Raw genomic sequence first — 13,280 nt, 5'->3', positions numbered from 1 at the left:
ACCAAAGCTGGACAATCTCCATGTGGACAGCCTGTCAGTCGAAGATGCTATCAACATTGAAGCCCCCTTTAGCCCCGATGAAGTGAAGATGGCTGTGGATTCTCTAAGTGGTGAGAAGGCTCCTGGGCCTGATGGTTTCCCTTTGCTATTCTTTCAAAAATTTTGAGAGGTTTTTCAAGGGGACGTTATGAGCTTTCTCAATGAATTTTATGAAAGAGGCAGACTTTCTAAAGGCCTAGGGGCTTCATTCATTTTGCTCTAATCCCAAAAATTCCGGGAGCCACCTCTTTTAAAGACTTTTGTCCGATCAGTCTATTAGGTGGCCCCTACAAAATTCTGGCCAAGGTACTAGCATCTCGATTAAAGAAGGTTATTGGGAAGATTATCTCTGAAAATTAAAGCGCGTTTATCCAAGGAAGGCAGATTCTTGATTGTGCTCTCATAGCGAATGAATGTTTGCATTCAAGTCATATATCAGGAAAGAAATGTATTATCTGCAAGTTGGATATTGAAAAGGCCTACGATCATGTGGATTGGGGCTTTTTGCAATATATGTTAAGGAGTATGGGCTTTGGTGACAAATGGAGAGGGTGGATTCGAGAATGTGTGGGAACGGCTTACTTTTCAATTCTCTTAAATGGATCTCCGAAAGGTTTTTTCGAAAGCTTTAGAGGCTTGCAGCAAGGTGATCCTCTCTCCCCATTTTTATTTCTCATAGTCGGCGAGGCCCTTTCAAGAATGCTTCAAAAAGGTCAAGAAGTTGGAATCTTAAGCGGTATTAGAGTGCAAGGGATGGCCACTTTGATCTCTCATATCCAGTTTGCGGATGATACTCTCCTTTTTAGTGAAGCCAATATTGTCAAGGTAAATAATCCGCGTACTACAATTCGTTGTTGTGAAGCTGTCTTGGGGCTTAGAGTTACATGTCAAAATCAAAGATGCTTGGAGTAAATATGGAGGAAGAAGAGTTGAGGAGTTATGCGGATGAGCTTGAATGCTCTATGGCCTTCTTTCCGACCACTTTTGTTGGGCTTCCCTGTATAGGCAGACCCCCTAAGTATTTATGGGATTAGGTCATTGATAGATTTGAAAGGTATCTTGCTTCTTGGAAATGCAGATACTTATCTTTGGGAGGGAGACTCACTCTCATCAAGGTTGCCTTTTCTAATCTCCCTCTTTACTTCATGTCTTTATTTAAATGTCCATCTTCAGTTCTGGCAAGACTCGAAAAACTAAGGCGGAATTTCCTTTGGCAAGGCAAGCAGGAGAAAGAAGTTTCATCTAGTTGATTGGTAGTAGGTGTGCAAAAAATATCAGGAAGGTGGTGTAGGTATCAAGGACCTTAAAATAATGAATCGAGCTCTCCTTGGTAAGTGGATATGGAGGTTAGGATCCGAGAAAGGTGCTCTTTGGAACAAGCTTATTAAAAACAAATATGGTTGTTCAGATGGAGGATGGTGGACTAAAGAATCTTTCATTTATAGGGCCTCTGCCCTATGGAAGGGAATTGTCTCTTTACATAGGGAGGTGATAAAAGGGGTCGGATATGAGATCGAAAAAGGGGATAAAATCAGATTCTGGGAAGATTATAGATAGGGGACACGCCATTGAAAGACGAATTTCGAAACATTTACCTCCTCACTCCTAGCCAAGCAGCTATAGTGAATTCTTTCTTTTCTATCCCAGGTGGGAAAACTGTTTGGAATGTGGACTGCAGAAGAAACCTTCAAGACTAGGAAATCAACGAGTATGTTTCTCTTCTGGATCGCATTTTCAGAGTAGTGCCAGATCTGCCAAATGAAGATAAATTAATCTGGAGGCCAGATAAATCTTGCTCTTTCACAGTAAAGTCGCTATTTAATCAGATGGTAAGTAGTCCTCCCTTATCTGATCCCCTGATCAATCAAATTTGGAAATACTCTATTCCCCCCAAGTTCGTTTCTTTTGGGTGGCTGGTTGGAAAGAAGAATATCCTTACGGTTGACAATCTCAGAAAAATGGGTATGATTCTTGTCAATGTCTGTCTGTGTTGCATGCAGCAAGAAGAAATGGTGGATCATCTGCTAATTCATTGTCCATTTATCAATCTCATGTGGTCAGATTTTCTCTCTCGGTTCGGTATTAGCTGGTGTTTCTTAGAGTCCGTGGATTTTCTGTTAAAAGCTTGGCATGGGGTCAGATTTGGTAAACAGAGAATGCGGATCTGGAGAATGGCTATCATCGCTATTTGGTGGTGTGTCTGGGAAGAAAGGAATGAAAGATGTTTTCAGGACAGGGCGCACTCAGCTGAGAGTGTAGCTGGTAAGGCCAAGCGCATTATCATTGAATGGGCCACTTTTGTAGTCAATGTTAAGGATTGTAATCTTCTTTTCCTTGGAGTTTAGATGGGCTTGCCTTCTCAGCATCCCCGCTTCTCCTCTTTTGGTTTTTCTTGTTCTCCTTTTAATATAATTCTGTGATCTTTCAAAAAAAAAAAAAAAAATCATCCCAAAAAGCAATTCTTCTATCTTCCTGGTTAGGACTGTAAACCTAAGAAATAAGACAACTAAAATCAGAACTAACCTGTTTGAGAACAACTGAGGCCGAGAAGACTCCAATCCAACTGCACTCCATGGACCATAGAGATGAATTCCAGGCTAACAAGATACCGCCCGCACTTCCTATCACATTTAATGTCACCCACTTTGCGTCCGCCTCCTTCCAAAGAGAGCCCATAAGTTTGATATTGAATTCCTGAACCTTGGTTTCCTGAAGGCCGATGATTTCTGCTTTACTTCTGCCGTTGATATCTTTTATAAGACTTCTCTTCTTCTTTGAACCCACCCCTCTAACATTCCATGAAAGAATAATCATCTAAGAGACAGATCTTCCCCGTCGACCTCCTCCGGTACTACCCAACATAATTTCCTTGCTGTAAAAGGGATTGGATTGAAGACTTTGTAATTCTCTGTTCCTACCTGATTTGGGAGACTGAATTCTGGGTGATTTAGATCTTTGTACGGGATCACGAGACTCGATGCAATGAAATCTTCCGGATGGTCTCCAAACGAAAGGCCTAAGGATCGACCGACGTGGCCCATGGCGTCCCTAATCCACCGTTTTTTTCTTTTTTGGATAGTATTAACTAATTTTGCCCTCTGCATTGCGATATCCTTCTTTGGCATATCATCATCTCCCCAGGTTTGTGATAGGCTCCCCATTCTAATATGAAGAGGCTCTGCTTCGATGATACCTTCCTCATCTTCTTCCTGGAAAAGAGCTAAGAGTGCTGAATTTGACATTATCTCTGATTGGGAAACAGAGCGGGGCGAAGAACAACTCTAAGAATTGGCATGATGTGAGGATGAAAAAGGAGACTCAAAGTTGGAATCGGAGAGATCTCCACCTTCCAAAGCTAGAGAATGGGGAGGGAAATCTAGATTGTAACTAGAATCAGAATCCTTGGTATCATTTGCAACTAGACGATCGTCCCTTTGATGAATGGAAGGGAGCTGAGACGGAAACTTCCTATGGAGGAAGTCGGATGCTATAGAGATAGCTGGTTTGGGGATAATACATCATTCGGAGCTTGGGTCTGACTGAGGAAAGAGGTTGAGATTCAAGGCCAGTTGGTTCGGAACATCCGGATCACCTGTCCGAGTCGGAATAGAGGACCCGAGCCTACAAAGAGTCGCCCGAGCCTCCCGATGGTCACCGGTTGTCTCTAAGGGGCTAGAGCTATCGATAGGTGTCCCTGAGATATGGCTGGGGGTTGGGATCCAAGCACAATCGACGTTTGAATCCTTTTCCACTGTCCATCTGTGCGAAGGAGAAGGAGCTCTACCCACGATGGCTTGACACGTATCGCCTAATAAAGCACTTCTGACGTCCTTCTGCTCGTTCTGTCCTCTTCGATCTGCGCCTTCCACGTATCAAGAGCTTTCAATAGGATGAGAACAACTGTCGATTGGTAAGATTGTTAGTCCTGCAGAACACAAACTGTTTGTCTGTCTGTGGAGGTGAACCTAAGGAGCACCGAAGGCGTGCTCCTTCGTCCCCAGCTGTCCTAGGTACAGATGATGAAGGGATCGACTCTTTTGACCTCTAAAGGTCTCCCCATCTTGGGATCGGGTCGTTTTTGGCTTCCTGTTGGATAGGTAAGATTACCTTCCTATCATCAATCGAAACTTGGATGTAGGACGGTAATGGCTCGCCCTTCCTCCTACGAACTCAACTCTGATTACTCCCAACTCCTCACCCAGCTTCATTTTGGGATCCAACTCAATGAAATTTCCCAGACGAGACGTGATAGAGAGAGAATTCTTCGTACCATAATTCCAAAGGGACCAACCAAATCAGAATCCAGACATCTTCGAACCCAAACATCGAAAATTCTTCCCATCTCTCGATGGAGATAACCGGACCGTCTTTATGTAGCACGCCTGCCATTATTAGAAGGTCTGTGTTATACTTTGGACTCATCTTTATCCACAACTCATTGAATCCGATAGGTTTGATTGTGTAGCAGGTTGTTAGAGCACTACAGCACTCATCGAGCCACCCCCTAACTTGTGCTATGGAAGCACCCTCTTTGGTGATTGCTACCACCGAATCCTGCAGGGCTTTTTTTAAAATTTATTTATTTAAAAAATAAATTATTTTTCAAATGCTGATGGATTAATGAAGATGCCTCTGTCATTGTTATTTGCTACCTTCTCTGCTTCCCTAACCTTTTCCTTATGCCCATTATCTTCACTATTTGGGTCCACCTCTTGTGGAGAAATACCGTATCTGTTATTGAGGAGAATCTCTTTAAAGGAGATTGAGCCCTATTGAAATGTTCTTCTAGAGTTAATATTCCCATAAGACGTCTGAGTTGGTTTAGGCTTATAAGGCCTTCCTCTTGGTTTTACCCTGAGTTTCGGTCCGAATCTCGCTCTTTTGACTCGCATTTTAACACCCTCAAAAGTCTCATCATTGAGGGTTTGAATCGCCTTATGTAGCTCGCTCTCGGAGCTCATTCTAACCACCGCGAAACCCCTATAGGATCCATTTGCTTTGTTCCTTGGCATAACTACATCCATCACAATACCAGCCCGTCCAAACACTCTAGCAAAGTTAATGGATAGCCACCCTGCTGGATATCCCTTGACGAACAAGGTTGGGTAACTGGCTACATCCCTATTACTCTTCCTAGGTAAGATCTCTTTCTTGTGTTTCTTTGAAACTAAGACCCAATCTTCCCCTCCGTCTCGTTGGTTTGAGTTAACAGTCGCTACCTTCTTTGTTGTGCTGGTTCCGCTCGGTCCCCCCTTTTCCGTCATCTCCTTTGCTCCTCTACTGTGTTTAGATGCTGCTTTTGCTTTCGCCTCTGCTTTCGTCTCTACTTCTGCCATTTCCTTAAGCTTCTGCTTCTGCTTTTGCTTCTATTTCTAAAGTTTCACAAAAATTCGGATTTTCATTAGGGTTTTGTATTCATAGATGGATATTTAGGAATGGGGTTTTTAGAGATTCAAATGATCTAGGGATTAGGAAGTTTTGGAGGAAAATCCCAAATGGAGGCCCACACGTGTCTAGGTAAAGGAGAAGAAAGAGGGGGATCATCGAGTGGCGTTTTATGGGTTTACAAGGTTGTAATGGAAGGGGAAAGAGGAAGGTAAGAGAAGAAGAAGAATACTTTTTGAAGAAGACAAAGAAGAAGGATGTATCTTGGGGAATCTATCACCAAACAAGCTTTTACCCTTCCACAATTTAATTGGAATGAAGGGTTTCTCACAAACCCCTTAAACGTAAGGAGGACAATTCTTTCACGCAAGAGAGCTTCTCTCTGTTTTTCTTTCTTTTCAATAACACCACTAGAGTTGGACCTCCACCCTGGCCCCCGTGCTTTTATAATTAAAAATTCGGGATAATTACAACTATGCCACACTCACTTGAGTGAAATGACCCATCATTCGGAATAAGAAAACTAAAACACTTATTATCATTCTCAACCATCAAATAAATCCTGAAAATAACAAAAATCATAAAGGAAGCAAGATTAGAGTCCAAGGGCTCAAATCTAGAAGATCTGGCGGCCCGATGGCTTGATCGACAAGATCCAACGGTCGGATCAACACGAAATAAAAATCCTATGATTAAAATGGTCTCCTAAGCAGCCCACATGCATCATCTCAAAGTGGGATCTTCCTGATGCACGCCCAATGCATGTGGGGTCTTCAAAATGGCCTGGAGGGCTCCATCTAAAACTCGTCTCCCAATCACAAAAAAAGCTGCGCTGATGTGGGTGGTCATCTTCATCTTTGGTACACCTAAGTAAGTCCTCTGATGTCCCCATCAGTCCAACTTGCATAACAAGTTGAATTTATTGGGTGTTTTGGTTAGTCCTTAGTTGGAAGGCTACTTTTGGGAGTGGGTGGTGGAACAAAGACTAAAACAGGACATATGGATGTCATAAAATCGATTTGGCTTCTTGTCGGTGAGATTGACAATTACAGGTATGTTTCCACTTACACAGTTCATGTTAAGTTATAAAGAAGTGGAAGCATCTAAACATGGTTTTATGGATATGGGGAGAGTATAAAATAAAGTGCCTAAGGTGGTTAGGTAGTGAGTTATTCTTAGGAGGATATGTCAAACATCATTAAAAGACATGTATGTTACAAGAGTGAGAAAGGTTTGTGGCGAGGCAAATGAGTTCCCTCTAGAAACGTGTCTTCATTAGGGTAGGCATTAAGCCCTTACATTTTGTACTTGTTACAGATGAATTAACCGCTGATGTCAAGGATTAGGTCCCTTGGAGTATGTTGTTTGCAAAGAACAGTTCGGTGGTTGAGAAGACGATGGAAATAGTACTAAAATACATTTTTGCAGGGAATGGCTCTAGAGAGTCTAGAGGCTTAAAAATTAGCTGAAGTGCAGTATTTGAAATGAACCTTTAGTAGGCATAGTTATAGAAGTGTGGCTGCAGTTAAAAACTTAAAACTGATGGTCAAGAGATCGTCAGATTGAATCAATAAAAACAAGTGTTTCATCAAATCTCTTGGACATAGAAATTCTTGTACAGTCAAAAAGGGGATCGATGAGTTGCAATAGATAGAGATGCATTCATCAAAGATGGCTGAGGCACATGGAAAGTTGGCGGGAGGAGGAAGAATAGAGATTCCCGAGTCCCATTCTCCAGTTTCATGGCTAGATTTGATCTAGCATGGATGGAAGGTGATGTACCTCCATCTTCAAGGAGTATGGAAAAATTCAAAAGCTAGTTATTCATTGCTACAGGACAACTGGAGCCCTTCATATATTTGCTTTTGTGTGGTTCTGGTATCTAGATGAAACAAAATGCAATTACCGCGCTTGGTAGGAAGAAACAGAAATTCATGTATTCAATTTGAAAGATAGAGTTACGGAGAGTGTTGTGCCCCAGATGTCCGCTTACAGGCGAGTTTCTACTGTTCAGATTCAACCAATTGTTTTTCCAGCTTGTTTCAGGGAGGATATGGAGCTTTTGGTCCTACTATTTACAAGACATTCAATTAAGACTTGTTTTGTGTGTTTATTTGTTTGAATGTTGTACTTTTCTGGAACATTGATCTGGTAGGCTTGCATTGCGCCCATCCTAGTTCCAGTCGCGAGTCATGACCCATTCAGTGCATATTCTGATGTATTCTTTCTCTGGGAAACAGATGAATTGCGCACACCTAGAGAATTGTCTGCATGAAGCAAGAGAAGAAGCTCATACCAATCTCTGCGCTGCTGATCGGAGGGCCTCTGAATATAGTGCACTGCGTGCTTCTGCTGTGAAGATGCGTGGGCTGTTTGAAAGGCTTCGCAGCTGCATTAATGCTTCGCCCGGACCAGCTGGTTTTGCTGACTCATTGCACTCTTTAGCTCTTTCTTTGGCCAGGTATGCACTGTTAAGCTGAATGGCATATTTCGGTACTCTTGCGAGCTATCTTTGGTATGTGATTCCGATCTCGATGATTATGGGCTCAGTTTCAATCATCTTTCATTTTGAGATTCAGAGGCAATCTGGTTCTGGTGAGGGAAATGAGGATTTGAATTTAAAGAACACACTCTCTCTCTCTCTCTCTCTCTCTCTCTCTCTCTCTCTCTCTCTTCATCATCATCTTTTTTTCCTTGAAAATCAACTACTTCAGTAAGCCTCAGAAAGATACAAAAAAGCCCAAAAATGATCAATAACAGTGCTTGTCACCCCACGAAGAATGAAAGATGGCTTAGTCAACAGGAAAAAAAGCAAAAAAAAAAAAAAAAAAAAACCGAAGCAACGACTCAAGAAACCATGCACCATAGACCAAGCCCAAGACAGGAATCATTATGAAATAACTGATTCCCAATCTCTAACCAGCCCTGCATATGATAAACCGGTGAACTCCTGCAGAACTAGCACCCATTGAACTCTAACAATGCCGCTTGACCTTCAAATATTCAAGCATTTCTCTCCCTAAATACCTCATTATATGCCAGAAGGCAACATTTTCCCAATGATTTTCCCTGATCTGAAAATGGGCTAGCAGGCCATTCTGCATTAAAGCTCAAAGACCAAACTATTTAACACCCAATGCACACCAAGGAGCTGTCAGACAGATTCCCAGACTGCAATTGCAACCCCAGAGTGCAGAAACAGATGATCACCAGACTCCTCTGCCTTCCTACACATTGAATGCATATTTGGGATTGCAATACCCCACTTTTTAAATTATCGACGGTGACAATCTTATTTGCTTGGGACTGCCTAAGCAAACACCTTGCACTCTAGGAAGAATGGGAACTTTAAACACGTAAACGCAGGGATGAATGCCTCCACCTGATTCACATAGCTTAGACATAAATGATTCAGAGAAAAAAAAACTACCCCTGAAGGCCACTTCCAAACCCTCCGGTCCTCACTTGAAGGATCGATTCTGGCTTCGTGAAGGACCTCCAAAAGGGCAAAGAAGTCCCTTGTTGCATCAGCCTTCAAGTTACACCTGAGTCTGACATTCCAGTCCACCAAACCCCCAACCATTTCGTGCAACTCATTGATAAAGGCCTCTTCGTGCAGCTATAGAGAACGAAATTAACTGTCTCCAGACAATGATTTCCAATCCATACATCTTTCCAGAACCAAATGCTACCCGCCATGAACTTTTTGTCTAAAGCATGCAGCCCATTTTGCTTGCAATATAGTGGCCATCCCCCTTATATAAAAATAACTATTTACTGCTACATTCTAAACATTTTCTAGTTTTTGCAGTTGGCGATTAGATATCAGTATTCAAGCTGGGAATTAATCACCATCCTTTCCCCTCTAACCACTGTTTCTAAAGATGCATCATATGGTACTGATGCATGAGGATGTGAAAAGTGCCGTGATGCACCACTCCATACCTGTGGGGCCCATGATTCATTGATCCAGAATGCCAATCTATTAAATGAGGGTTGTCATAAAAGCCTCCAATATTGGAATATCACTGGACTGTAAATGGATGGTTGATTCAACAGTTTGGTTGGAAAATGACATTAGCCTTTATAAGTATTATTCTCTATGCTCTAGCCCTCTAGCCTTCCCAGGTGAAGGCCACTGATACCCTCCCATTTACTGTAAATATTGTTCATAGGCTGGTCCCATTGATTGATGGGAGATACATAAAGTTATCCCATCGGATTATCCTGTCTGAGTGGGCCCATATTGTGGACCTTGGTTGTGATTACCAATTTTCATTTGGGTGGCCAAGATAATCTGATAGGGAAGATATGAGGTGTGGTCCATTCGATGAAGTACCAAAAGGTGGGTCCCACTATGCTATTGCTTGGTCAGCACAAAAAAAAAAAAAAAAGAACAAAAAAAAAAGAAAGAAAAAGAAAAGAAAAGAAAATTTGCTTCTTTCATTGGGCACCATATGATATCTTTACTGTATCAGATTTACAATTTACTGAATTTCTACACTTTTGGGATACCCATGTCCTGGAGTTTTTTTAGGAATGTCCCTGCTCCCAAATCTTTGGACATTGGACTCTCTGGGACTGTTTCAGGACATTGGACTCTCTGGGAACCCCCCCCCCCCAATGGGAAGGCTTTATAAGAGCTTGTGTTTAGCAGTTGAAATCAACTTAAATCATGTGATGAATTTATAAATGTTTTTAGTATTGGCTCTTCCTTCTCTTGTTAGCCACATTACACTGTCTCATTGGAACTAATGACTGGTAGACTGGATTTCTCTCCAATCATGTTATGCATTTTGTCTGGCTTTGAGGGGGCGCCTCTGCATTGTTGATGACTCTCTCTCTCTCTCTCTCTCTCTCTCTCTCTCTCTCTCTCTTTTATAAATTTCTTTTTTCCTTTCCCTTCTTTCTTTTCTTTCCAGCCCCCTTAATGACAATGAAGACGATGGTACTGTGGAGTTCCGGGCATGTGTCAAGGTCCTTGCAGAAAGAGTTGGTTTGCTGTCGCAGCAGCGTGCTCGTCTCATTAAGGAACTTGAGGAGAAGAAGGAGCTGGTTCAAAGCTTATACACGAAGCATCAACTCGAGAAACAGGTTAGTTTTCTGGTATTTGTGGCTAAATAAATAGAATGGAGATATATATACCATGTTGGTTGCACACCCGCTTCTTTCTACCTTTTGGTAATACAATAGTAAAAGGTCTTCCAATTGTATTATAAGAAGTAGAAAGAAAGCGTGTCTATCAATAAGGGTGTGTGTAGTGTAAACACCGGGTCGCTACATAGAAACATGAGCATGCTCTCATCATATAGGCTTGTAGTTTACTAGTTCACAGTAGGGCTGCAACTTTTGTTTGGGTTGACGCAAATAGCCAACTTTAGTTCTGGTCGGGTTGGCTTTAGGTTGGAAAATGCCAAACCGATTTGAAATCAGGTTAGGTTCGGGTCGAGCGAACTCGGGTCGGGTCGGGTTGGGTTGGGTCGAGCATAAAGGAAGTCGGGTGGGGCACCTTGGGTTGAATTCAGGTTGGGTTGTGGGCTAGGTCCTCTTGATTTTGGGTTGGGTTGGATGGAGCACAAAGGTGATAGGTTGAAAACTGTCCACTGGTTGAATGGTAAGCTAGTGATCCAACCATTTGAATGTGAGCATTTCTCATAATAATAATAAAAGATATAGGATAGCCTTCTTCCAGCATTTTTTTTTAATTTTAAAGGAGAGATAACAGAGACTTTCATTATTAAGAAAAAGGAAATACAGGGAGGAAATCCACCCACTGAGATAGCGAGTCAATTACCTCCATACAAAAGCAAGTTACAATCCTTTAAAAGCATTACATTGGAGGCCCACTCAAAGATATAAAACTGGACTCTTTTCACTATGGATCCCGTCGAGTTAGACTCCCCTTTAAAACATCTCCCATTCCTTTCTTCCCACACCGCCCACCAAACTGCCATAAGGGATATTCTCCAAACCATAGATCTTTGCTTTCCAAGGGTAACGCCATGCCAAGCTTTTAGCAACCGCCCCGTCGAATTTGGGAAGACCCAGGAGATATCAAACCAGGAGAGAATAGTTGACCAGATCTGGTTAATGAAAGGGCAGCTCGGGGTTGGCTTGACAAAAGTTTTATGATTACCTGCTTGCCAAACACCAACCTTCCTCTTTCACCTAGGACCAGCCATGGTAGAGAGAGGTTCACGTTGATACCACTGACATGCCAGAACAGCCATGCGATGACTTGTCAGAGTTGGATTCAACTCGTTTGAGTCGACTCGGACTTTTTTTTTACTCCGATCCTGTTCGGCATCTCAAGTCAGCATAGTAGATATTGGTGACACGACTTGGAGCAAGCGAGTCGGTCCGAGTTGCCGAGTCTTAAAACCATGTGTGTATCCTAACAGATAGTTTTTACTCTTTTTTTTTTTTTAAAGGGGGGGGGGGGGGAAGCTTTGTGGGTCCATCTGATGCATGTCTTGGATGGGAACATGTGACAAACGGCATGTGTGACCAACTGCATTCAGGTGTGTGTGCGCGCGCGCGGTAGTTCCCCCTACCTAGCACTTAGAATCATATGATCTTGGATCCAAGGGCATTCATACTATCCTCAGCTCTTCATTTTGTACGACTGAGGACCATCTTTTGGTGATCCACTCTGTTCTTCTGATGGGCCCCATTGTGGATGGACCCTGCCAAATATCTCCCAGGTACTTGTCTAATCCAACCTTTTGGCCTCATTTCATTTCAGTGTGAACCATTGCTGAGTTTATTTTCTCAATTCTTCCATCAAGAAGATTTTTGGGGCATGGCCCATCCACCGTGGGGTCCATCAGGCAAGACCAATATCAATGGTCTGGATCACCAAAGCCTGGGCCCCAGTTATGCAGGATATGGATGCTATATTCACATAATATTACTCTCTGTTGGGAAGGGATGTGGGACTCTTTTGGAACACATTAATCAAGTGCAAATATGGCAGTTCAGCGGGAGGATGGTGGACCGATGTCTTATCTCTCAAAAAAGAGGTCCTTAAAGGAATCAGATTTGCTGTTGGGAAGGGAGGGAACATTCGGTTCTGGGAAGACATTTGGGTGGGAGAAGTGGCCCTAAAAGACGGTTTTCCTAATATATTTTGTCTTGCCCCAAATCGATTCACTTCGGTAGTCGACTGTTATTCCATTAGCGGGTAGGAAATAATTTGGAATCCCATGTGTCGTAGAAATCTGTTAGATTGGGAGATTGAAGAATATGCGGCTCTTCTGGGGTGCGTCAGCAGTTGTAAAATCCAGATCAGTCCGGAGAAGACAGGTTAATTTCGAGTTTCGACAATCTGGGAAAGTTCTCCACCACATCCTTATACGGTTCTCTCAGTAGTATTCCCTCCCCCTCGGTAGACTCAATGACACATCACGTGTGGAAGTACAAAGTCCCTCCAAAGATAGCAGTTTTCGGGTGGTTGGTGGGTAAGAAGAAGGTCCTGACAGTAGATAACTTGAGAAAAAGGGGAATGATAATCACAAATGTCTGCCTGTGTTGCTTGGCTAACAAAGAATCGGTAGATCACCTTTTCATTCACTGCCCCTTCTTCAAGCGGGTTTGGATGGCAACCTTACAGTCATTCGGTCTTTCATGGGTATTTCCTGATTTGACGAACTGGTTACTTAAAGCATGGCATGGACCTTCCCTTGTAAAGGAAAAGACTATAGTCTGGAGAATGGCCCTCCTGGCCGTTTGGTGGGCAATATGGGAAGAAAGGAATTGGAGGTGCTTCAACGATATTTCTAATACGTCGGAGTCTGTCCGGTGTAGAGTTCAGCATTTTATAGTAGAGTGGGCCTCTATTTGTGTTAATTTAGATG

General features: G+C 42.6%; 1 protein-coding gene across 1 annotated transcript in view; it reads left to right on the top strand.

The window, feature by feature from the left end:
- The window catches only part of LOC131256917 (autophagy-related protein 11), a 32,194-nt gene that overhangs the window by 18,069 nt on the left and 845 nt on the right, over window positions 1–13,280 (top strand). The window contains exons 3-4 of the mRNA XM_058258020.1: window positions 7,665–7,885; window positions 10,347–10,518. Coding sequence (XP_058114003.1) covers window positions 7,665–7,885; window positions 10,347–10,518 — 393 coding nt within the window. The remainder of the gene's footprint in view (window positions 1–7,664; window positions 7,886–10,346; window positions 10,519–13,280) is intronic.

Source organism: Magnolia sinica, chromosome 9, assembly GCF_029962835.1.
Source record: "Magnolia sinica isolate HGM2019 chromosome 9, MsV1, whole genome shotgun sequence".
In the NCBI taxonomy this organism is placed as follows: Eukaryota; Viridiplantae; Streptophyta; class Magnoliopsida; order Magnoliales; family Magnoliaceae; genus Magnolia; species Magnolia sinica.
Note: the sequence above shows the minus strand (reverse complement) of the source record. Positions and strands in the feature narration are given on the sequence as shown.